We start from the raw sequence: 25669 nt of genomic DNA, 5'->3' as shown, positions 1-25669 counted from the left end.
ATCCCCCCCCCCAGGCAGTCTCCAAATGTGGCAGCTTTTAGCAGCAGCATGTTTCTCACTTCTTCCTGGACCTATACATGGATATAAGAAAGGAATCACCACAAATCCTGAAGCTCATATGAATATTGTAAGTTTTCCACTGAGAAAAAAGATTAAGATCATTATCAATCTGTCATTGTTTTAGATATAATTTGTGTGTCAACAGTATCTCTCGTGGCTGAATGTGTGTTTCCTCTCCTGTTCATCGGCGTGGTTAACTAACTAATCTTATACTTGTCACTGCTGCGGCAGCAACATGCCATCTCCAGGTGGCTTCACCTGTCATCTCTTGGGTGACTTCCTAAAGAGAAGGTTTAGGAGTTATGTTAGTGACACCCTAGGGTGCTATTTCTGGGAATTTGTGTAAAGCAGCCTCTTTGATTTCGTCAGCTATACCAGGGAGCTTTTCTTCTGGCTTAGTAAACTGAGTTGGAGTTGTTTTTTTTTCTTATAACCCAAAGAAATTTATACCAGAAGTGGGATGGAGTGGTCTTGGGATGGGAAGCAAAGAAGACAAGTGGCCAGTGTGTACTCTACGTTTCATTCCAATGATGAAGAAAATCCATTGAATACCTTACAGTCCACCTCCAGAATGTTGGCAGTTAAACTACATCTCCATGCTGTGTCATAGCTCAAGCATGTATCTGTATGTTGCACGTGGGCAACTGAGATAAATGCACAGAGTTTTAGAATTGCACTGACTTTCTCACTAATCTTATACTTATCTCTTCCCGATGTAGAATCTTTGATGAACCATTAGTTTCCCCAAACTTCAGTTTTCTCAACTCTAGCCTGTTTGCAGTGATCTCAAAGTCTTCTGACAAGGCTTAATCAAGTGGCGCATGTGTATTAAACATGTACACTTGGCTTCCATGCATGTCTGTGTATGCAGTAGTTTCCACTGAGCCTTCTAATTCATTCTGTTCCTTTATGCTTTTATTTCTGATTAAGGGCATGACCTATAAAGACCTGGACAAAATCTCTCTCCCTCATCCATTGTTTTTGTTTTTGTTTTTGTTTTTGTTTTTGTTTTTGTTTTTCAAGGTAGGGTCTCACTCTGGCTCAGGCTGACCTGGAATTCACTATGTAGCCTCAGGGTGGCCTCGAACTCATGGTGATCCTTCTACCTCTGCCTCCTAAAAGCTGGGATTAAAGGCGTGCACCACCATGCCTGGCCCATTGGTTTTTAATATATATATCCAATGTAAATCTTAAACAGGAGATGGAAAGAAAGAGGAAGTGTGAAATCAAGTTTTTATTGTCCTTGCTGTGTACCTGTGAGGTCGGCTAAGTCAAGTTCCTGCCCTCGATGTGAATGTCTCCTTCTGGATCTAATAACCACTTCTTTCTGGGTTCATTAAAGTCAAAGTTCGAAGCAGATTACTTATTTATTAGCTCACTATATACATTTGTGCCAAACTTTTTTGAGAATCAATTACTGTGTGTTGCAAATACTAAATCAATAGACATAACCAAACACTATTTTGAACACATTGGGATACAAGGTCACCTGATACTTGTTTTGCCTGTCACCTTTTTTGAAATCTTTTTCAAATTTCTGCATTTTCCCCAGTATATACATCCTAATACATAGATTGGTGAACAATTGATTTTTTATTTATTGTACTATGTATTTGTTATTTACAGTATTACAGTACTATGTTGCAATGTATGTATAAAAAGCAAATTGCATCATGAAGGAATATGTTCTTTTTTCTTCTTTATAGAGTCAAATTATTACTTACTGGGGCTATCCTTATGAAAAGTATGATGTTGTGACAAAGGATGGATATATCCTTGGTATTTATAGGATTCCTCATGGAAGAGGATGCCCAGGGCCAACTGGTATGGTTTATTTTTTTTTTTAATTCAAAATACCTAAAGCAGAAGTGCACAGATGTCCTGATGGCAATAGAAAAATTTTATTCTTAAATAGCTCATCATGTTTTCCATCAGAGAAAGAAAACCATCTCCACCTCTCTATTAAATTTATACAAAACTTTGAAATTTTAAATCCTTGCAATTCACAGTTTGTTTTGTCTCTCTGCCTCCATCTTTGTCTTTCCCCTAAACACTCATTCTTTAAATAATGCATCTAAATGCATTACAGTGATACCACTGTAGTTTTGAACATAAGAAATCTAAGTCATTTTTATTACTATTTTTTCCCTAATCTCCTAAATGAGGTAAATCACTAAGATTGTAAGTTTTGCCTTGTGCATTTTTCTGTCATCAGCAATTTTTCTCAGTATTATTCAGGTTCAGGTTTTGACACAATCACTTCAATTACTAAAATGCCTTATAACTGATTTACAATCACATTTATAATCCTCCTTCTGCCCAGCTCAGTAGGACATTGTTTTGTACGTGAATATGATCCTATTTTGGCTCATAAACTTCATGGACGAGTTCTTCCTAGTTGCTTATTATCTGTAGGAAACAAGTGTGATCCACTTGGCAAAAACAATTTACTTTTCTCTCTCATTTCTAAGGTTATTTTGCCATTTTGAAGATGCGAAAGAACTATAAAAGTGTCAAGTTTTGTTGTTGTTTGTTTTTTAAGAGACAGAAATGGAGTGGAGTTGTTGGCCTAACAGAGCCACTCATCTCCTATAGTAACTTTATTTCCTTGGCAAATACTCATGGGCATATTTTAAGTCATTAAATGTTTTCAGTCTCCCTGAACTGTACATTATCATATCTAAGTAGCTGCAAAAAGGTGTCAGGTAGACATCAGCACAACGAGAAACTGCCTGAGGTCTCAAGACCAAGGGAGGCACTAGCCTGAGAGGGAAAAAGTCCATCTTGGCAGGGCAAGCCTAGGAACATATGTTCTTCCCTCTTTGTCCAGACGCTGAGTGTTCGAAAGTTCAGTGAGTCTACTCACTCTCACAATGGAGTCTAACCCTCAAAGGGGTCTGAAACAGGGCCTTGAGGTACCAACACAGTATCATCAACTGCTTAAAAGGAAAGACTACTCACTTATCTCTCTCTTCCTTCTTTTCCAATGTCTCTTTCTTCAGGTTATAGTATTCCAATTCTCCATTTTTTTGAGGTAGGGTCTCACTTTAGGCCAGACTGACCTGGGATTCACTATGCAGTCTCAGGGTAGTCTCAAACTCACAGCAAACCTCCTACTTTGGCCTCCCAAGTTCTGGAATTAAAGGCGTGTGCCACCACACCTGGCTGGTTCTCCACTTTTGGTCATATATGCATACATACATATATATATATATATATACATCTCCTGGAATTTAATGATAATTAAACCAAAAAAAGTTTATTGTCCATTTTTGTTATTTGGGGTAAACCTTAAAGTTTTTTAATAAGATGCTTCTTATGAGATAAAATGCTATGAGTGAATATAGTAGAGCTAATATCTATTTTGCTAGAAAGTCTTTTAGCATATTTATCCTTGAATTCTTATAATCACCTTATAGACAGTACTTGCTTTTACTCTGTAACATGTAAGCAACTTAACCTAAATAAACACATGCACACACAATATATTTTTATCATAATAAATATAACACTAATATCTATGCAGTATAATGCATTATATATACTCTCCATCTAATAAATGAGAAAAATAGGACATAAAGAAGATATGATACTTTTCCAAGAAAATTGTTCCTAAAAGACTACATCCAAGGTTTGCCTGATACAAAATTACAACTTTTAACCTCTTCTATGCCACAAGAAATCAGAAAAGAAAATTTTCATTTTGACATTGAATAAATTCAGACCTGAAGTCCTTATTGTATGCATTTTTTCAGCTCCAAAGCCTGTTGTGTATCTGCAACATGGCTTAATTGCATCTGCCGGTAACTGGATTTGCAACCTGCCAAACAATAGCCTGGCCTTCCTTCTGGCTGATAATGGTTATGATGTGTGGTTAGGAAATAGCCGAGGAAATACCTGGTCCAGAAAGCACCTTATATTGTCACCCACATCTGCTGAATACTGGGCCTTCAGGTAAGGAGAACCTTCCTAATAAATAAAGCACTTTTCTCATTTACAAGCATAAACACTTGTTGATTTTCTCCTTTCTGTCTAACTGCACATAATAAATTCCACAAAGAGGAAAAAGCTTCCTTTATCCAGGCTTTCTTTTCAATGTCTGAAGAAATGTCCTCTTTATTACTGCTTGTCTCTTTTAGTGTTTTTTTTTTTAATTACTGAGAATTTTAATACATGGACATACAATAACTTTATTGTGTTCCCATCTCTTAATCTTACTTTTTGTTCCCTTCCCTCACTACCTTCCTTGAGGAATGTAATGGTCTGATTAAGGTGTCCCCACAAACTAATATGTATTGAATGCTTGATCTCCAGCTAATGGCAATTTGGGAATTGGACCCTCCTGAAGGAGGTATGTTGTTGGAGGCAGACTTATGAGTGTTACGTGCCTGCTTCCCCTTGCTAGTATTTGACACACTCTCCTGCTGCTGTTGTCTACCAGATGTTGGCCAGGAGGTGATGTTCAGCCTTTTCTCATGCCACAGTTTCCCCTGCCATCATGGAGCTTCCCCTCAAGTCTATAAGCCAAACTAAACACTTTCCTCCTGTAAACTACTTTTGGTCAGGTTCTTTGTGCCAGTAACATGAAGGTGACCGCAACAAGGACTCTTCTACTTCAAGGTATTCACTACTGTATCCTGTTTCCTCATTCTTTTTATCATTCTTTTTATCTTCCATGCCACAGTGTTTATGGGCTCAGCATGGTGCCAGGTTTGTGAGGGTATTGGCAACCATCAGTGTCACGAATGGATGAGATGATTCATGTTGGCAAGAGAGTGTCGCACAATTCTCCTACATGCCCTGTGGCCCTTCTTTCCAGTCCTGAACCTTGAAGGGCACAGTTGAATTATCCTTGGGTGTTGAGCTCTATACAGCCTCTTACTTTCTATTTCAATGAGTTTTGAGTCTCCTCAAGGTCTACCATCATTTCCCCATTCCGCCCTCTTTATGTAAATCTTGTGTATTTTGCTTTTCCCCTAATTCCTCCCAAATTATCCTCTCCATGTGCCACTTAATCTTCTGGACCACTAGTACTGACGTTTACTATAACATACAAAAATATCTAACTATTTCTCACTATCAGGGAAATATGAAAGAGAACATAGAACATGTTTCTTTCTGGACCTGAGTTACCTCACTTAGCATAATTTTTTCCAGATCCATCTATTTTCCTGAAAATTTCATCTTAATTTTAAAGTTTAATTTTCATTAACACTAAATAGAACTCCACTGTATATATGTATTACATTTTCATGATCCATTCATCAATCAATGAGCATCTGGACTGATTCCTTTTCCTAGCTATTGGGAATACAGCCACAACAGACTCTATAGTACAGGGTAGTCTTCAGGGTCTATGTTTGGGAGTGCAATAGCTGGATCAAATGGTAGAATTATTTTTAGGATTTCGAGAAACCTCCATACTGATTTCTACTGGCTGTATTGGTTTACACTCCCACGAACTGTGAAGAAGGATTCTTTCTTTCCCACACCTCATAGCATTTGTTGTCATTTGAGTTTTTGATAAGTCATTCTGATACAGGGAGATGATATCTCAAATAGTTTTGATTTGCATTTCCCTAGTGACTAAAGATGTCGAATACTTTTTGGATATCTGTTGGCTGCTTGTATTTTTCCTTTTATAATTCTCTGTTTAGTTCCTTGAGAACTTTTGTTTTTGTTTGTTTGTTTTTGAGGTAGTGTCTCACCCTAGCTCAGGCTGACCTGGAATTAACTATGTGGTCTCAGCTTGGCCTCAAACTCACAGTGATCCTCCTACGTTTGCCTCCTGAGTGCTAGGATTAAAGATGTGCACCACCACACCATGCCCTTGCTAACTTTCTTGAGTTATTTGTATATTCTAGATATTAAACCTATGTGAGATGCATAGCTAGAAAAGTTTTACCCCATTTTTAACTGGGCTTATTGATTGATTTTATTACATAAATTTTTGAGTTTTTTATATATTCTAGATATTAATTCTTTGTCAAAGGTTTCCTCCCATTATGTATGCTCAAGGTCAAAGTGATAAAAAGAGCATATTGCTGGCACAAAACAGACATATAGATCAGACACATAGAACAGAAGATCTAGGTATGAGTTGACATTATTTCAGCCACCTGAGTTTTGACAAAGAGTTCAAATAACACACAATGGAGAAAAGGCAACACCTTCAACAAATGGTCCTGGAAAAACTGGAAAAACACTATGTGTGGAAGAAGAAATCTAAACCCTTCCATTTTACCTTGCATAAGTCAACCCAAAATATATCAAAGACCTTAGTGTAAGTCCTAAAACTCTGAAACAACAAAAGAAAAAAGTGAGAAGACAGAGGAATAGGACAGACTTCCCCCATTAGATCAACGAATCAGACACTGAGGAGTAAGGTGAACGAGGCAACAGGATCTCCTGAAACTGAAAAGCTATTGCACACTGAGCAAACCCTCAGCCAAGTCAACCCATAGATGCTTGTTCTTTACATCATTTCCTCACTGATATGGTAGAGTGGGATTGGGTGAAGGGTGGATTTATCTGCGGGGATCACAGAATGGCTGAATAGCACCTCCTTGTCAGAAATAGTGCCTGGGGTTGCTTTTAGAATGCTAACCTGTTTTGTTGTAGAGACAAGCCTGTGCAGAGGGGGGAAGAGCCCCACAGAGAGGCGGCTGGAGTCATTTGTCCCAGGGCCCTCCTGCCTTCCTTTCTGGAAGTCACCTGTGATTTCCTAATTGCACACCCCAGTTCAGTTGTGTCATTGAGCTTTTGCAGATGATTCCCAGAGTGTGCACAGCATCCACAACACCCTAGGCTATTCATAATGTACACATTGCCAAGGCTCTGCCCTGCGAATTCTGATTCAGTACAGTCTGGGTTGGCATCTGAAAGTCTGTTTGCTGCGTTATTCCATCTTATTTTTATTTTTTAAGGTGAACATGTTAAATAAATGTTTATTCTTTTTTTTGTTTTCTTTCCAGAGGACTTTGGTATATCTGCTATGGAATTAAAGAAATATGACCAGGCTTACAAGGAAATCATTAGTAGACCTTTGCAAGTCACACTATTTTTGATTCCAGTTTTCTAAGTGTTATATCTTGTAATGAGAGTGACATCTGAAAAGCTTACCAGATACATAGTATATTAATTCTATTGTTATATATATATCAAAGCAGAGTTATTGCTGTCTGATGCAAGGAATGGTTTTAAGCATTGTAAGTCTAACAGTGACATGTTTTGTTTTTTCCCAATTTTTTTTCTTTTGCTTTGGCAGTTTGGATGAGATGGCTAAATATGATCTTCCAGCAACAATCAACTTAATCATAGAGAAAACTGGACAGGAGCAACTCTACTATGTAGGGCACTCACAAGGCACCACCATAGGTGTGTTTGGGACAGATGTAAGCCTACAATGTCGGGGGAGTTTCTCCCATATTTATGGGAGGGGTCACTTCATATTTTGTCCATGGTCTCTAGTTTGGGGCTTTGAGAAACCATTGTCTCTTGCTAGTTTCTGAAGAGTAGTTAGAGATTACAATAAAAAATTCCACTTCAACACTTAAGTTGTAGAATGATAGACCCTTAAAGAGAATGAATGCCCATTTTATTCATTTGTGTGCTCAGTGAGCATTGTGAGACACCATGTTATTTTCTGAAGCAAAGGTAAATGTATCTATTTTTGTCTCGAAGGGAAATTAAAAACAAAGTGGACACTTATGAAATAGTGATTGTATACGATATGACTTTTGGCTGTGGGGAGGCATTGCGATAGGCTCCATGTGTGTGGGACCATGGAGGCAGAGCTAGGAGTAACCCCAGGTCTCTCACCATTGTTTCTCTTATAAAAACCGAACACACCTGAGACCATTATGTTTTTATCTCACAGATTATGAATTAGAATCATTTTTTAAATGGTAACGCCAAGTAACAGACATGTAATATATATATCATGCTTTAAGGATCCAATTGTCCTCATTTACAGATTGAAGGGACTGCCTTTCCTATAGGGGAGAAAATTTTTACACAGCGGTTTCAAAGCTAAGACTATAGGCCAATTTCTTATGACAGCAAGATTAAGCTGGAGTGGTCTTCGGCTTTAATTAGACATGGTCCACAGAAGATGTCTGCACTCCCTCCAACACTCTGCACAAGCAGATTGACACTCCTCAGAGATGCTACACCTTAGTTTAAAAATTACTCAATTTCATCTTTAAGAAATTTTAAAATTCCTTCCCATAACTGGTACATACATTTTTGGTTTGTTTTTTTTTTAACATAGTAAGGATCTTTACAGTCATTTGCAGTGAGGAAATACTTGCTGTAAGTCTGTGACCAATGTCTTCTTCTCTTTCAGCTTTCATAGCGTTCTCTACAAATCCAGAACTAGCTAAAAGGATCAAGATATTTTTTGCCCTAGCTCCAGTTGTCACAGTAAAATACACCCGAAGTCCTATGAAAAAGTTAACCACTCTCTCCAGAAAAGCTGTCAAGGTTTGTATCCTCCCTGAGTTTAAATGTGAAATAACACAAAGTGTCTTTATTTCCATAGATTTCAAGAGAAAATAAACAGCATTCTATAAACATCTGAGATGATAGAAGGTGTTCGAAGGAGCCATACAATGACAATCCTATCAGAAATTCATCAGGGAATTCATCCTGATGCCATTCTAGCTAATGTTTTCATTGATATCTAGAAACTTCTCTCTTGTATCACCTAATTACAGATAAATCAAGACTTGATTTAATATTTTTGAGGAAACTCTGTTTTCCACCAATATGGGCTATCTTTTGGCCTTTTAATAACACTATTTGGGACTGGATAGGTGGTTCCATGGTTAAAGGTGCTTGTTTGAGCTCACTGGCACAAGTTCAATTTCCCAGCTGCACACATAAAGCCAGACGTAAAAAGGGGTGCAAGCATCTGGCAAATGTTTGCAGTGGCGTGAGACCCTGGTATGCCCAAACACTCACACGCATGTGCGCACACACACACACACACACACACTACATGCATGCATACATACATACATAAATGAATAAATGGACCAACAAAACTAGCAATTACTTTAGAGTTAAATGTAAGGTGTTTTGATTTTAAGCTGAAATGGCTGACCCAGGGATTCAACTGTCTTCATCTTCCTGAGGAAGAAATAGAAGCAGGTAGTTCATTTTTTAATAGGTCGTCAGAGACAAGGGCCCCACCAGCTTTGACAAGACTGGAATTCAGCCTGATCCAGTATCACCCTTTACCAGCAGCACCCTCTTACTTCAGTATAACATGCTTAGGTATGCTAGCTCTTCTTGGACTAGGCTTACCTGAGCCTGGCAATAAACACCCGGGCCAATAAGCTATACAAAGACATACCAAGTGGGCAAGTGGTCTTGCCTAATTGTTCTTTTATCCTTGCCTGAATCTTCAGGTCCCTGTCCTAGTAAGGCTTTCCCCAGTCCTAGCAGCCAAGCTGGTATGGACTTTTCTTCCTTCTCCTTTTGTTACTCTTTAAAGCTATGGGACCTTTGCTGATTGATCTTTTGGTTCTCTTCTTCCCTAATGAGAAAGAAGAAGCCTTTACATTCTTTTGCTCTACTACTCACGTGAGTATGTGTGTTGCTTTAAGCTCTGTCCCTTCTCTGATTTTTATGGAAACCCTCTTCACCATCCTAGCCTTTCCACGGATCTCAATTTTCTCCAAATAAACCTTATAATTTAACCTTTTCAGAATCCAGAATCTGTTTCCTCAATTCTATTTTGGAATGGGCAAGGATCTAAAAATTGGGATTTACAGGCCAGGAGAAAGATCCTCCCCGCCCCCTGGACTCCTAAAACATTCCCTGCACTGGGATTGCAAACAATTGCCACCACACCCAGCTTTTCTCACTTGTGCACTGGGGATCAAACTCCTGCTTGCAATGAAGCACGTTCAATACTAAGCTCTCTTCTAAGCCTCAGGTTTTTATTTATTATTCAGTATTGCTAATGTATATGTATCCATGGATTGTCTATTTCTTCTGGTTTATCAATTTTCGGCATATAGTTGTTTATGATAATCTATAATTGAACTTTGTATTTCTTTGGTATATACTGTAATGTCTCATTATTATTATTGTTGTTGTCTCTGGCATTGAGGCTTCTATTTTTCCTAGTCTAGCTAAGAGTTTGTCAATTTTGTATGTTTGTTTGAACAAAAGAGAACTTTTTCATTTATCAATTTTTTTATAAACTTCTCTTTTGTGGTTTTGCTCTGCTGTGACTTTGCTGTTGTTGCTGTTTCCAAGGTACAGTCTCACTGTAGCCCAGGCTGGCCTGGCCCTCCATGTCCCCAGGCTGGTCGTGATCTCACAGATACTTCTGTCTCTGCCTCCCATGTGCTAGGATTGAAGGTGTCACCACCACACCCAGCTTTGCTGTGACTTTTCTATCACGTCTCCTCTTCTAAGCTTGAGTTTGGGTTCTTATTTGTCTGTTTCCTTCCGGTCCAACAGCACTGTTTATTTGAGCACTTTATCCTTTTGATTTGCTTTTGGTAAATGCCCTATTTATGTTACTTATTCTATAGCCTATAGACTTTGACTTGCTGTGCTTCTATTATTTTTTCAAGAAAGTTTTTTTTTTTTAAATTTGAAACTGAGAAAGAGGGAAAGAGAGAGAGAGAAAAAAAAGAGTGAGAGGATGTGTGCACCAGGGCCTCTAGCCACTGCAAACAAACTCCAGATGCTTGCATCACCTTGTGCGTATGGTTTATGTGGGGCCTGGAGAATTAAACTTGGGTCCTTGGGCTTCACAGCAAGTGCCTTAATCACTAAGTCATCTCTTCAGCCCCCCACCCCATTTTTAATTTATTTTTTTATTTGAGAAAGTTTTAAATTTTATTCTTACTTTCTCTATTGATCCATTGATTGTTGAGGAGTATGTCATTTAATATCCAGGTATTTTCTTAGTTTCCAAAGATTTTTTTTGTTATTGTTTTCTGGTTTTATCTGATTGAAGTCAGAAAATATATTCAAAATTTAAAAATATACTTAGATTTTATTATAGCCAACTTATATTCTGGACAATGTTTCATATACTACAATGATACTACCAATTGTTTGGCCTGCAACATCAGTTACTTTCTCATTGCTGGGGCAAAATACCCAACTAGAAGCAGCTTATGGAAGAAAAGAGATTATTTCCACTTACAGTTCTAGAAAGTAGCATCCATTATGTTGGGGAAATCATGACAGGAACAAGAATCTGATGTCCACCATATCAGTAAAGCAGAAGTAGCACAAAAATAATCAGAATGAGACCTCAAGGGCCACCCCCAGTAACAAACTTTTTCCAGCAAAACTCCACCTCCTAAAAGTTCCCCAATCAAGCAGTGTCTACTACTGAGGATTAAGTGTTTAAACACATGAATATGTGGGGTACATTGTACATGGAAAGTTCTTCATTCTCCCTTTGGAACCCATAAACTCATGGTCATCTCAGGATGCCTAATTCATTCATTTCAACTTTAAAAGTTCCCATCTGTTTGCTGGCTCAAATGTTTCAGTTTATGATTCAAAAGTCCAAAGTCTCAAAGCAGTTTCTTAACAGTGATCCCTGTAATATCAACATACAAGCTACATACTTCCAACATACCATGGCACAAAATGAGTGTTATCATTACAAACAGGAAATAGAGGCATGGCAAGGGAAAATTGGAGCAAAGCAAGATCAAAACCCAACTGGACTGACATCAAATCCTTTCCTTCCATGCCCAGTTTCTGGAACTCATGATGAAATCATCTGGGCTCCAAAAGGCTTTAGGGCTTTGTCATCTCCAACATTTTTGGTTCTTCACTGCAAGTTAGAGGTCACTTTTATAGCTTCATGCTGTTGCCCGACTGAGTTTCCTTGCAGGGACTTTGGCCCTGCCTCACATACTTTATCTTGCCTCCATCATACCTTTCATGTATCTAAAACCAGAACCACATGGACAACACTTCTAAGCTCTGCTGTGAGGTTGGAATGAAGCCTGGTCTTGGACCAAGGCTGTACCAGGCAGGCCTTGGGAAGCTGAGATCCCCTCCAACATTCTGCCCTCAGGCCTTTGCTTTTCAAAAGAACCTGCCCTTTTCCCATCTTGAGCCTCCAGTCAGTTGTGGCTGGGCAGCCTTCCTATTATCCCAGTGCAGAGAAGTTGGCTTATCATTAATGATGGGAACCTCTTTAACAATTATAGACAGGAAGGCTGCAATTTCTGTGCTAGGGATTTATATTTGCTAACATTCTTTTGGAACATTTTTTTTTAATTTTTCATATCATTCATCTCTGTTTTGTTCTCTTGTAACATAGATCTGAATCGAAGTACCAAATAAAACCCTTGTCACAAATTAAAAAAAAAAAAAACTGGCTGGAGAGATGGCTTAGTGGTTAAGCACTTGCCTGTGAAACCTAAGGACCCCCATTCGAGGCTCAATTCCCCAGGACCCACATTAGCCAGATGCACGAGGAGCCACACTCGTCTGGAGTTCATTTGCAGTGGCTGGAAGCCCTGGCATGCCCATTCTCTCTCTCTCTCTCTATCTGCCTCATTCTCTCTCTGTCACTCTCAAATAAATAATAAAAAATGAACAAAAAAAATTTTTTAATGGCTGGAGAGGTATGCTTAGTGGTTAAAGCATTTACCTACAAAGCCAAAGGACCCAGGTTCAATTCCCCAGGACTCACATAACCCAGATGCACAATGAGCACAAGCATTTGGAGTTCGTTTGCAGTGGCTAGAGGCCCTGGTGGGCCCATTCTCTCTCTCTCTCTGTCTCTGTCTCTCTCTTTCTCTTCTCTCTCCTTGTAAATAAATTAATTAATTTAAAAATCCTTGTCACAGAATCAATGTTTTTTTCTGCCTTAAAATTAAAATTTCCTTGGTCAAATACATTAGTTCCTTATATTTAAAGACAACTTTAAGTTCTCAGGATATGAGCCTGATGCAGCCAGTTTCTTTGTCAGACAATCATACAGAATGCCTCTAGTCCAGTTTCCCATAGATTCCTTGCTCCCCCTTGGAGCCTTGTGATCTGAACTTCCTTCCACAGTCCACATTTCTCTGGCCTTCTGTTGTTCCAAACTCCTACTATGATGGCCCATTGAGCTCTGCTTACAATATTGTAAGGATTCTCTAGCACAAAGTTCCAAATCCTCCCACAAACCAGGTTCCAGTTACTTTCTCGTTGTTAGGATAAAATACCCAACTAAGAAGCAGCATATGACATGAAAAGATTTATTTCAGCTTACAGTTCCAGAGGGTATAGTCCATTATGCCGAGCCAAGAACAGCCGGAAACCAAAGTCACGCCATCACATAAGCTGGAGAACAGCATGTACAGCTAGCTAGGCTATGGCATACCAAAGTCCAACCCTAGTGATGCACACCTTCCAGTAAGGTTCTACCTCCTAAATACTCCATAACCTTTCTGAAAATGCCACCAACTAAGGAATGAGTATTCAAACACATGAGACTATGGGAGACATTTTACACATATACACGTACACATACTACACAAGGATGCCTGCCGAGTAGCCTGCTGTAAATGAATCCAGCCCATGCTCTGTTTCATCAGCCATGGGCTCTGGTACGTGACCATGCACCTTTTCTAATTCTCGCAAAAATGGTAAGTTCTATAGAGATCCATCTCTATACTACTTTGATACACATGCCCCCTCCCGGGTGAATCTGGAATTACATCTGCAAGGTAACTTGGTAACTCTGAAAGCAGTGTGCTTTCTTTTAGGTTAAAATGCAGGAACAATTATTTGTCCTTAGCAAATATATAATACTGAATAGTGAGGTAAGTTAACAAAATATATTATTGTGCTACTTGCCCCTGTATTTGGGAAAGCTGAAAATCACTAAATCAGAGAACATAACCTCTTCCTTCACATATTTTTGTGGTTAATTTACTTGTATGAAGTACTTTTTACAGGTGTATTTTTCCAAAGCATACCTCTTTTTGATATTGAAGGAAGATTCATGAGGTCTTGGAGTCACATACTACATTAAAGTTACATAGAACATTAAATGTTATTAAAGAAACTTTTACTTCAATCCTACACTATAGTCATTTTCAAACTCAGTATTCAAAAAGTTATACCTTGTAGGAATTTACTGGACCTAGATTACCAAAAAAAAGTGTAAGATTGTGCAGTATGTCAGTGCAATAAAAACAAATGCTAATTGTTTTTGTTTGTACTTCTCAGCTAATAAAGGATTCTAGGAGACATGTGTGCAGCTTGTACTGTAAATGGTTGTTCTAATTATTTTAAGAACTAAAAATGATCTTTTTACTTTTATGTAGTTCATTATTCTACAATTTTAAAACTATGAAATAAAAGCTAGATTGGATGAACATGTACAGTGGTTCAATGCTGCTTTGTGTTAGAATAAGTAATTTCTAGGGTTTGAGAGGTTTGTTTAAAACACTTGCAACTTTGTCTGAAATTTGTACAGATTCAGTTCTTAAGAATGACCTCTTGCTTATAGAAGGAATAAATTCAAATATTGTAAAAAAAATGGCTCATTGCCTCTGTATCATCCACTAGTTTGCTAATAGTTACTGTTCTGGGAATGTTTACTACATTCTAACGACTTTATTAGAAGGCTTTTGAACATGATCTATAGTTGTCACAGCAACACTACTTAGTAGATACAAATTGTCCAACTTTCTAGCTAAGAAAATTTAGATAACAGAAACATAGTTCTTCCTAAGTTGTATTAGACAAAATCAAGCACAAAACTGTGGAATACTTGACTTCTATTCAAAGCCTTACCAGTTTTCTATGTCGACTAGTCTCTCAGGGAGTGTGTCAAAATATCACAATTAAGTGATCTTGGTGAAAAAAAAAATGTTGGTAGGTAAGTTGGATGGAATACAAAGAAAACAGTTAACCTCAAGGTTTCTCTGAAGACCATACTGAATAAATGTCACTTCCTGCCTGGTTCTTGTTTGATCCCTCATCTTCCACTGTTGACATTCCCATCCACAAACTTTAATGCTGCTTTAACTTGATCTTGCAGGCACTGTTTGGTGACAAAATGTTCTCTGTTCATACATTGTTTGACCAATTCATTGCCACCAAAGTGTGCAACCGGAAGATATTCCATTCTGCATGCAGCAACTTCCTATTTTCCCTAGCTGGATTTGATCCTAAAAACTTAAACATGGTAAGTATACATAGTCATGCCTGGCAAAGCAATAGTTATGTTGCACAGAGGTGGTGATGACTCACTATGAGTTTTATAGAAACTCCATTAGAAGGGGTCCTTTTTCTTGCTCAGAATATAATTTTTATTTTTGTAGCTTCCATCCAAGATTACCAGTCAATATTTTATTATTTTTTTTTATTAATTTGAAAAAGAGAGAGAGAGAGAATGGGAATGCCAGGGCCTGAAGCCACTGAAAATGAACTCCACATGCATGTATCACTTTGTGCATCTGGCTTACATGGGCTCTGGGGAATCACACATGGGTCCTTTGGCTTTGCAGACAAGTGCCTTAACCACTAAGCAATCTCTCCAGCTTGTCAACCATTTTGATAGGAGTATTTGAGAAAGAGTTTTCTGCCAAAACTTCTAAACCTAGTCATAGCTAAAGGGCCAGATTTAAAATGTGTATTACTTACGTTAAAGCTTAAGGGAAAAGGGCTGATTCTGGCTTACAGTTTCAGGGCAATCAGTGCATCATGGTGGGAAGTGCATGGCAGTGGGAGTGGGAGGCCAGCTGACCCCGCTGCATTTGCAGTCATGAGGAAGTGCAAGAAATAGCAATAGTGGGACTGGACTATAAACCCAGAAGGCCCTCACATAGTAAGGTCCTACAACTTTTCTGAACAGCACCATCAGCCGAGGACCAAATGTTCAAACACATGAGCTAGTGGGAGATATCTTCTGATTCTTTTCACTTTTGCAAAGATTTATTCCTAAGAGTAAAAGAAAAGCTAAATGGTCAATAAAACATAATCAATGAATGGGGAAGATAATCTTTGATCATCCAGAAATGCCTCAATTGGACAATGATTCCGCTTGAAGAACCTGTTCATTTAAAAGAACAACAACAAAAGAAAACCTCCCAACCCATGACAAAACTTTTTTTTTTGAGACATCATGCCCAGAGGCCCTCTCCCCAAAATAAATAACTGACTGCTGCTCCCACAATGCATAAACCACAGCCCCATGAGGAATATCTGCAACCCCACTGAGGAGCATCCCCAACAGAATGGGGATGAGGGAAAAGAGGGTACCAACACATGATGCAGCCATATGAAATATGTTGTCAATGATATTAATAATAAACATTAAAAAATAAATTCAAAAAAACTTTTTCTGAATGTCCTTTCATGCACACAACTGGAGGGAGAAGCTTTTTGAAATTTTTAACTCTTTGACCTCCTGTTCTTGGACCTGTGTGAGGAAAGTATGGAAAGAAAAGATGAATTCCTTTCTGCCTTTGGCTGTCGAGGTGCCCTCTGAGGGCTGTATGATGTCATTAGTAGGATTTTAATAAAACCTACAAAATAAATTCTAAAAAAAAATCAAACACAAAGGCATTAAAAATTATTAAAGATGGCTACTTTAGTTACTATGTCTTCAGAGGATATGGTATATGTCTTCAAAAGACTAATATCAACAATAAAAATAAAATTTGAAATTTTTCTTAAGTTTCACATGTGATATGCTTATATGAATAGTGTCTAGATGGGAAATAATCTCCTTGCAGAGTCGCCTGGATGTGTACTTTTCACAGGCCCCTGCGGGAACATCTGTTCAGAATATGCTACACTGGGCCCAGGTACGTCTTTTCTATCCCTGATTGAGACCCCCAAACTTCTGCAAAATCCTTGGGACATGCTTCCAGAGGGCTTACTGCAGGGTTCTTTTGATTTCCATCTTTTGATTTCCATTTATTAAAATATATTTTATTTACTTGCTTGATAGAGAGAGGGAGGGTTGTATGGTCACACCAGGGTCTCTTGCTACTGCAAACAAACTTCAGACATATTCTCCACTTTGAGAATCTGACTTTACGTGGGTACCAGCAGGTGAGACATTTTCCCAGTCCCTCTTTTGGTTTACTTTGCTCCCCACTACTGTACTTGTCTTCAATGCCTGGGTTGTGAGCCTAGTTCCCACATATTTTGAATGAGTTCTGACTCTGATTCCTCCTCTTTGCCTGTTCAGGGGAGGCTGGCATTTGTTTCCTCTTTGGGGAATTCTTCAGAGCTGATAGAACTTTATGTAAAATTATACAGCCTGTACTATACAGAAAGACCTGTTCGTTTTCCAAGTAGCACATGGGGAAGTTCAGAGTATAAAAAGAATGCTTTAAACTGGGTGTGGTAGCGTATACATACCTTTAATCCTAGCACTTGCAGCACAGGCAGGGGTAGGAGGATCGCCATGAGTTCAACGCCACACTGAGACTACATAGTGAATTCCAGGTCAGCCTGGGCTAGAGTGAAGCCCTATCTCAAAAAAAAAAAAAGAATGATTGAATCCGAGCAAAGTAAATAATAGACAGGAATTAAAATAGATTAATAGCTTATGCTTTTACTCTCAGTTAAATTGTGTGTGATGATATTTTCTACTTGGTAAACTCTCGTTAGTCAAGTTCCATCGGTATGGCTTCCATACAAGATTAGGCATCTTCAGGGAGGTATGACTGTAGATACAATGGTATGGTTTTCTGAGCCAAGAAGCAGTGTGTGTGAGAGAGAGACAGAGAGAGAGAGACCTAGGAATTTACATGATGACATATACCCTAATATTTTTTCCCAAATGTTACAGACAGTACAGTTAAGATAGTACAAACACAGTAATTCAGCATTTCTGAAGTAATCTGAATAGTATGAACACCCAGTAAGTGACCACCATATTCTGGTAGGAGAAGGCTGTTCTAGGCATAGGTCGCCCCACTGGAGAGGAGAGAGATAGCCCCTCCAAAGGTCCTGGCTCCCAGGAAAGGCAAATTCAGTTTCACAATTATTGATTATTTATTATGTGTTCTGATATATATTTGGTTTCTTTCAATCTCACTGAATTTTCATAACTATCTTGCAATAAAGCCATTCATATCCCCAGCCTAAGAATGTCACAATCCATAAGTTACACAGCTTACAGTTAGAACATATTTTAGATAGTCTTTTGTTCAAAAAATAAAGAATTATGGGGTAAATATTTGGTTAAAATTATGTAGGCATCTAAGGAGAGAATAATGATGGTGGTGGTGGTACAAATTGAATATTCTTAATTGAGTAGTTGCATCCAAAGTTTTACATTCTAGAGCAATATGGATTCAAGACTTTCAAATTAGATATGTTCCATTAGTAAAGCCCATAAAATATTACAAAATAAATAGAAACCTCTGTAATATGAACTACTTCTGGTCCTCAGTATTTTGAAGTAAAGAAATGTAATCTGTAGTCATACCTGGTACCCACTTGCCAGGCACTACATGCTGTCTATGGATCCTCCTGCTTCAGCCCTAGAAAATACCATTGAAATTGTCTTCATCTGCAAACACTTTGTCCTGGATAACAGATTTGGTCATCCCTCAAGCCTGGGCACAAAATGTGTTTCATTGTAAACTAGAACCTGAGTATCGTGCCTCTCATTGCTTAAAACTGCAAATCTTCAATGACAACAGTTTGCTTTCTCTCTCTCTCTCATCATACATTATCTATGTATATAGATGGGAATAATTTCAAGATGAAATTCAGGAATAAATCAGAAAAATATGCTTAAGCTAATGAAAAATTCTTACTATAGTCTGAAGATGATTAAATTAAATGCTTGATGCAAATCTGCAAATCAGGTGATTTCTTAACCCAACATGGGTAGCAAACAATAGAAAAAGAGAAACTGAGTCTACATTTTTATTCAAGGGCTGGAGATGGCAAGATGGTTTATTAGTTAAAGATGCTAGCTTGCAAGGCCTGACGCCTCAGGTTTCATTCCCCAATATCCATTTAAATCCAGATGCATGAAGTGGCACACATATCTAGAATTCATCTACAGCAACAGGAGGCCTTAGCACACCCATTCTTTCTCTCTCCCCCTCTCTCTGTCTCAAATAAATTAATATTCAAATTACCTTTGTTCAAATATTTGAAATCTGAAGATCAGACTGTAAAAATATCATCCCACTGATTCCTCCGCTGAGCCCATGGCTACATGATAACACAACTCATGGTGTGGTTTTGCAGAGGGGCAGCAGATAGTGGAAGACAGCCTATCCCTCAAACCAAGAAAGGCAGAGCTCAGTGGATGAATATTCTGCCAACAGTGACTAAAATGTTTACAAATCGGAAACTGAGTTATAAAAGCTGAAGGCCACTTAGTGAGGATAAAATAAGGTATAACATTGTTTAATTATAGTAGTAGCAATTTTTAGTGTTTGAAAGGCTTACCAAAGTATTTATACATATAAAATTTCTGAAGCCAAGATATTCAGCATTTTTTTTAAAATTTCAATGTGTAGTATGTAGCATGGTATTTAAAGTCACTGTTGCCTAAAGATTTTCATTCAAAAGGTATGGAGGTAGTAAAAAGTCATGTCCATTTAATGAATTGGTATCCATATTCTTATGTTTTTCTTTTTTGAACTTTATTTTTATTTATTTATTTGAGAGAGAGAGAGAGGTAGAGAGAGGGAGAGAATGGGTGTGCTAGGTCTTCCCACCACTGCAAAGGAACTCTACACTCATGCCCCCCCTTGTGCATCTGGCTTACGTATGTCCTGGGGAATCAAACCGAGGTCCTTTGGCTTTACAGGCAAATGCCTTAACTACTAAGCCATTTCTCCAGCCCCACCTTTATCATTTTTATTATTTGGCTGCTTAATATTTATTTAATATAATCTTATGTTCCTTAAGAGTGGGACATAATATCAAACTCCTTTGCATATTTCTTGCTTATTAACTTTGGGCACTATTTTCTTGTATCATTTTAATGTGTTTATTACTTTTGTTTGCTCATAGGCTGTTAACTCTGGTCAGCTCCAAGCTTTTGACTGGGGAAATCCTGACCAGAACATGATGCACTTCCATCAGGTACAATATTAATAATCACAGTCAATTGTATGCTGCAAATGAGCTAATGAAAGTAGTATCTAGTCTTTGAAGTGTCTCCCACTCCCCTCTCATGATAATGGGCATTGCATATTGCTACGATATCGTGTGGCTTATTGGGATTTAACATGTGTATATTACTATTTTTATTCCCTGATGAATATGAAAGGCAAATATTATTACCATCATTTTTCCAGATGCTCAAAGCAATTAGGGAAATTGTCAAATAACTATAATATGACTCCAGGATTCCTGGATCTAAAATATATTTCCCCTTCACTATTCATTCTATTTCTAAAACAACAACAGCAAAAACCAAACAATTAAAAAGTCATGGGAGGGCTGGAGAGATGGCTTAGAGGTTAAGCGCTTGCCTGTGAAGCCTAAGGACCCCGGTTCGAGGCTCGGTTCCCCAGGTCCCACGTTAGCCAGATGCACAAGGGGGCGCACGCTTCTGGAGTTCATTTACAGAGGCTGGAAGCCCTGGCGCACCCATTCTCTCTCTCTCCCTCTATCTGTCTTTCTCTCTGTGTCTGTCACTCTCAAATAAATAAATTTAAAAAAAAATTTAAAAAAAAGTCATGGGAGTTGGAGAGATAGCTAAGCAATTAAGCCACTAGCCTACAACATCAAAGGACCCAGGTTCGATTCCCCAGGACCCACGTCAAGACAGATGTACAAAGTGGCCCATTTATTTGGAGTTCATATGCAGTGGCTAGAGGGTCTGGTATACCCATTCTCTTTCTCTCTCCCCCTATTTCTATCTCAAATAATAAATAAAATAAAATATTTAAAAATTTTAAAAAATTCAGCATTTAATAAATACTATAGTTGGAGAGAGAATTAGAAAACACATGATTTTCACTTGTAGCATAGACCCTCTTATGTCTTATCCATCTCTAATCAAATTAATATCATTCTAAGAGTTATTATGCATGTTCAATACTACTTTTTAAAAATCTAGTATATGGACCCTAAAAGATGTATTAGTCAGAAATATTCTTAGGATTAACTAATATTATTTGACAGGTATGGATATATCAAGGTGATTTTTGAAATTATAAACATTTTTGAAGCTAATGTCCAGTATTTGAAAAGTACATATTGTTAGTTACCGATTTTTTCCCTAGCAAGTGAAGAAATCCAATAATTATTTTGTCAGCCTTTTAACAGTATGAGCTCAAACTGAACAACTTATTATCAATGATATTTGAGTTTCTTAAATTTATAATATTTTTACATGATAGTTTTCAGTACATCCATATTTTAGTTATGCAATAGTAAAAATTCATAAATCCAAAACTGTCTGTGAAGAATCTGATTATCTTCCCAAACTGCATAGCTTTATTTTCATAATATACAGGGAGTAGTGCAAAACATAATGTTATTTCAGCATCCTATTTTCTCTCCTACAATTAATAAATTCTTTCTCTTAACGAGAGTATATACTTTCTTTAGAGCCAAGTGTGGTGGCACACACCTTTAATCCCAGCACTGGGGATTAAAGAGTTAGGGGAATTGCTGTGAGTTCGAGGCCACCCTGAGACTTACATAGTGAATTTCAGGTCAGTCTGGACTAGAGCAAAACTGTACCTCAAATAAACAAACAAACCAAAAGGATGAACTTTCTTTAGAGAAAAGCTTTTTTCAGATGACCTCACCACATATGACTTGGAGACAAGCTTAGATGAAAGTGAGGTGACAGGTACCTGCTTTATTCTTGTGCTTATAATATAGAATTAAAATCATAACTATGTGATCAAGATTCACATGTGGGTATGTGGGTCCTTTGCCTGGAATTTTGATAGTAAGATACTGAAAACAGAAGATGAATTACAGATGTGTAACACACAATAATCTTAGTTACCACTATAATTAGTGACACCATAAGTTATATGGATGTAATTACCAATATAATACCAGTAATCCTTTTAAACTAAGACAGTAAAACCTTTTGGGGGATAATTATATTTAAGTTCTTATATTTATTTTTAATGTGTTTTTAAATGCTTGACAAAACGTTATATGATATCATTTAAGCCAAATTTTGATGTTCATTTGTGCTTTGCCATTTCCTAAACCCCATCCTTCATCTTCATAGAGTAATGCTTTCACTGGAGCAAAGGAATTCTGATGTGAGGGCTACTCCTCAAGGCTTCTGGACATTGGTGGCTGCCTTTCATGGTGCACTGCTTTTCTATTCGTCACTGCTCTCTGTCTCTGCATAGAAATATTTGTGCTTTCAATCCTGCTGTTGAGAAAGTTCCAGTCAAGAAAAGCACACTTCTTCTTTTGTAGTCGTTTGCCAGGCTTCTTGAGCTCATCTTCCTCTTGCCCACACCACTGGCCAGTGCCAATCTGGGTTCACTTCCTTCACACCCCTGCATGTCACTTTCTCAAAGCTTCACATTCTTGCTTACCATGTGCCGTGACCTCTCCCTATTATACGGAAGGGGTGATATACTTTGAATATTAAATAGTGCAAATACAGGCACCAATCTATCACCTGACAACACCTGACGTGAGTATACCAGTGAGCTCTTCCTGCATAGCACTCTTAAGGGAAAGTGGGTGAATAAGTCACTTCAGCGTGGTCTCCTCCAAGCAGATTTCCATTGATCAAAGAAACCTTCCCAAGGCCAAGGCCACGTTTCCTTAGCATCTTCATCTCTGATCATGTTATCTCGGTTCTGGAAGTGTATGCCTATGATCAGCAAGCCATCAGGGTTGGTTGGTAGTGAGAGAGTGAGCACTCTTTCTAGCTGGAAGATGGCTGCCTTCCTAATGTGTGTTCACATGGCCTATACCTAGCATATTCAAAAGGAGAGAGAGATTAAGAGAAGGATATCATCTTATAAGTAAGTGATCACCAATCCTACAGAGTTTGGACCACGTACTTAAGACCTCAAAGTTCATTACCTCATGAGAGTTCCACCTCCAAATATGTTCACATTTGAGGTCAAGGATCCAAAACACAAGTTTCTGATGAACACAAATGCAGTCCATAACACAAGATAGCCAGAAACTATTTGATATTGATAACTATTCAGCTTTAAGTAGCAGAAACCGAATTGATTTTTGTTTGTTTGTTTTATTGCTTGTTGTTGTTTTTTTTTTTTTCTTTGCTTGTTCCCCCCCACACACCCAGTTAAGGTCTCACTCTAGCCCAGGCTGACCTAGAATTCACTATATAGTCTCAGGGTGGCCTCGAACTCACAGCGATCCTCCTACCACTGCCTTCCAAGTGTTGGGATTAAAGGCGTACGCCACCACACCCAGCTTGTCTGTGTTTTAAAAGTATTGTCTTCTTGAAAGCAACCAGGAACTTTTAAAGGCTATCGTCAGGCCTTCTCTTGCTGTCCCTCTCAGTTTCACTCAGAGTTGCTCACTTTCACTCTAAAGGTCTATCCTACATAGTGCTTAAACGGTAATTGGAAGTACTTAGATTACACAGCCCTTACAATTTTAAAACCAAAGACAGCCAATAGTTTCTCAAGAGCAGAATGTGCCAGAAAGGCCTCTGTCCTAATTTTAGTGATATGCCCAAATTTTCTATAATCACCCTGGCCATCCTCGCAGACACAGAAGGGCAAACTGGTCATACCTGGTTATTTTCATTACAGTTTGCATCAGATCATCAAGAGAAAGAGAATGAAAGGAAAAATTGCTGGGTGTTCATCACTCCTTCTCTCCACAACAGCTGACTCCTTTTGCACATCCCATTTCAAGTGTAGTCCTGTGGGCTATTATGAACACTCTCCAAGTGACTGCTGATGTCCAAGTGCCAAGCCACTAACCACAGACTTTGGCATATAAGCAGAGGATCTATCATTCTCAACAGTTATTATTGAAAAGATGCTCTGTAAGGTCAAGTGCAACCAGAAAGAACATTCCTTAAATTTCAAAAGGAACACTTTTAAAATCTCTAGGATCCTTTCTTATTTGCCAAAAAGCACATGTCATGAATATAGTGGTTATCTTTTATTCTTTTTAAAAATTTTTTGTTTATTTGTATTTATTTATTTGAGAGCGACAGACAGAGAGAGAAAGAGGCAGCGAGAGAGAGAGAGAACGGGTGTGCCAGGGCCTCCAGTCACTGCAAATGAACTCCAGACGTGTGTGCCCCCTTGTGCATCTGGCTAACATGGGTGCTGGGGAATCAAGCCTCGAACTGGGGTCTTTAGGCTTCACAGGCAAGAGCTTAACTGCTAAGCCATCTCTCCAGCTCTATCTTTTATTTTTATAATGTGTATTATTACACAAGAGTTTTTTAGTGTTTGGGGTATTGGTTATGGTTTGGAAATTAAATGATCACAAAAAGTTCATATGTTGGGCTGAAGAGATGGCTTAGCGGTTAAATGCTTGCCTGTGAAGCCTAAGGACCCTGGTTTGAGGCTTGGCTCCCCAGGACCTACATTAGCCAGATGCACAAGGGGGTGCATGCGTCTGGAGTTTGCAGTGGCTGGAGTCCCTGGCACTCCCTCTCTCTCTCTCTCTCTCTCCCTCCCTCCCTCTTTCTCTGTCTGTTGCTCTCAAATAAATAAATAAAAATAGATTTTTTTTTTTTAAGTTCATATGTTAAGGCTTGGTTCTCAAAACCTTAGTTCATTGGTCCAGCCCATAAAAGTGATTAGATCATGAGTGCTCTGACATGAGAATACTAATCCATTTATGAATTCATGACTTCATGGGAAACTAGGAGTTGTGGGAAAATTCAGAGTTGAGCCTAATTGGAGAAGTAAGTTGGTGGTGGTATGTGCTTGAATTGTTATATTTTGTCTCCATCTTCTTTCTTTCTCTATTTTTTTTTTCCTGGCTATTGCAAGCTCTGTCTTTGCTTCCTAGCTACCATGATGTGGGCAGTTTTCCTCTGTCACATGCTTCTTCCATGACATACTGTCTCATATCAGGCTTAAAAGGAAGTGGGCCATAGGCCCAGCACTCGGTAGGCAGAGGTAGGAGGATCACCATGAGTTCAAGGCCACCCTGAGAATACACAGTGAATTCCAGGTCAGCCTGGGCTAGAGTGAGACCCTAACTCAAAAAAAAAAAAGAAAAAAAGGCAGTGGGCCAAACATGACACAAAATTTTTTTTTTTAATTTTTAAGTTGTTATTATTAGTATTTTGTTCAGAAAATAAAATCTAATACAATATTTTTATGTTTATAAATTATTAAGTGACTCCCAGTAATATTCCTTAAGACATGAAAAAGTAGCTTCATAGCTGATCATTTTCTTCCATAATGTATTTTCACTTCTGTCTTGCATTTCATTTAGCTTACACCTCCTTTGTATAACATTACTAAGATGGAAGTTCCAACAGCAATGTGGAGTGGTGGACAGGATGTTGTGGCAGACGCTAAGGATACTGAAAATTTACTCCCAAAAGTTTCCAACCTTATTTATTACAAGGTTATTCCACACTACAATCACATGGATTTTTACCTTGGACAGGATGCACCCCAGGAAATTTACCAAGACCTGATTCAGTTGATGAAGGGATGTTTGTGAAATTAAACACACTCCCTTT

The 25669-nt window shown here is 38.3% G+C and overlaps 1 protein-coding gene across 2 annotated transcripts; it reads left to right on the top strand.

Annotated features, from left to right (window-relative positions):
- Positions 1 to 25: 25 nt before the first annotated feature.
- LOC101601094 (lipase member K) lies at positions 26 to 25650 on the top strand. 2 transcript variants are annotated; one of them, XM_004653006.2, is made up of 9 exons: positions 26 to 127; positions 1767 to 1884; positions 3816 to 4014; positions 7328 to 7437; positions 8408 to 8544; positions 15092 to 15238; positions 16791 to 16862; positions 20050 to 20121; positions 25417 to 25650. In XM_004653006.2, exons 1-9 carry the CDS (start codon positions 26 to 28, stop codon positions 25648 to 25650), a joined length of 1191 nt encoding a protein of 396 aa, XP_004653063.2. The 2 variants fall into 2 exon arrangements, with proteins under 2 accessions (XP_004653063.2, XP_044992290.1); XM_045136355.1 differs by lacking the exon at positions 15092 to 15238.
- Positions 25651 to 25669: the final 19 nt, after the last annotated feature.

Source organism: Jaculus jaculus, chromosome 1 (assembly GCF_020740685.1).
Source record: "Jaculus jaculus isolate mJacJac1 chromosome 1, mJacJac1.mat.Y.cur, whole genome shotgun sequence".
NCBI lineage: Eukaryota > Metazoa > Chordata > Mammalia > Rodentia > Dipodidae > Jaculus > Jaculus jaculus.
Note: the sequence above shows the minus strand (reverse complement) of the source record. Positions and strands in the feature narration are given on the sequence as shown.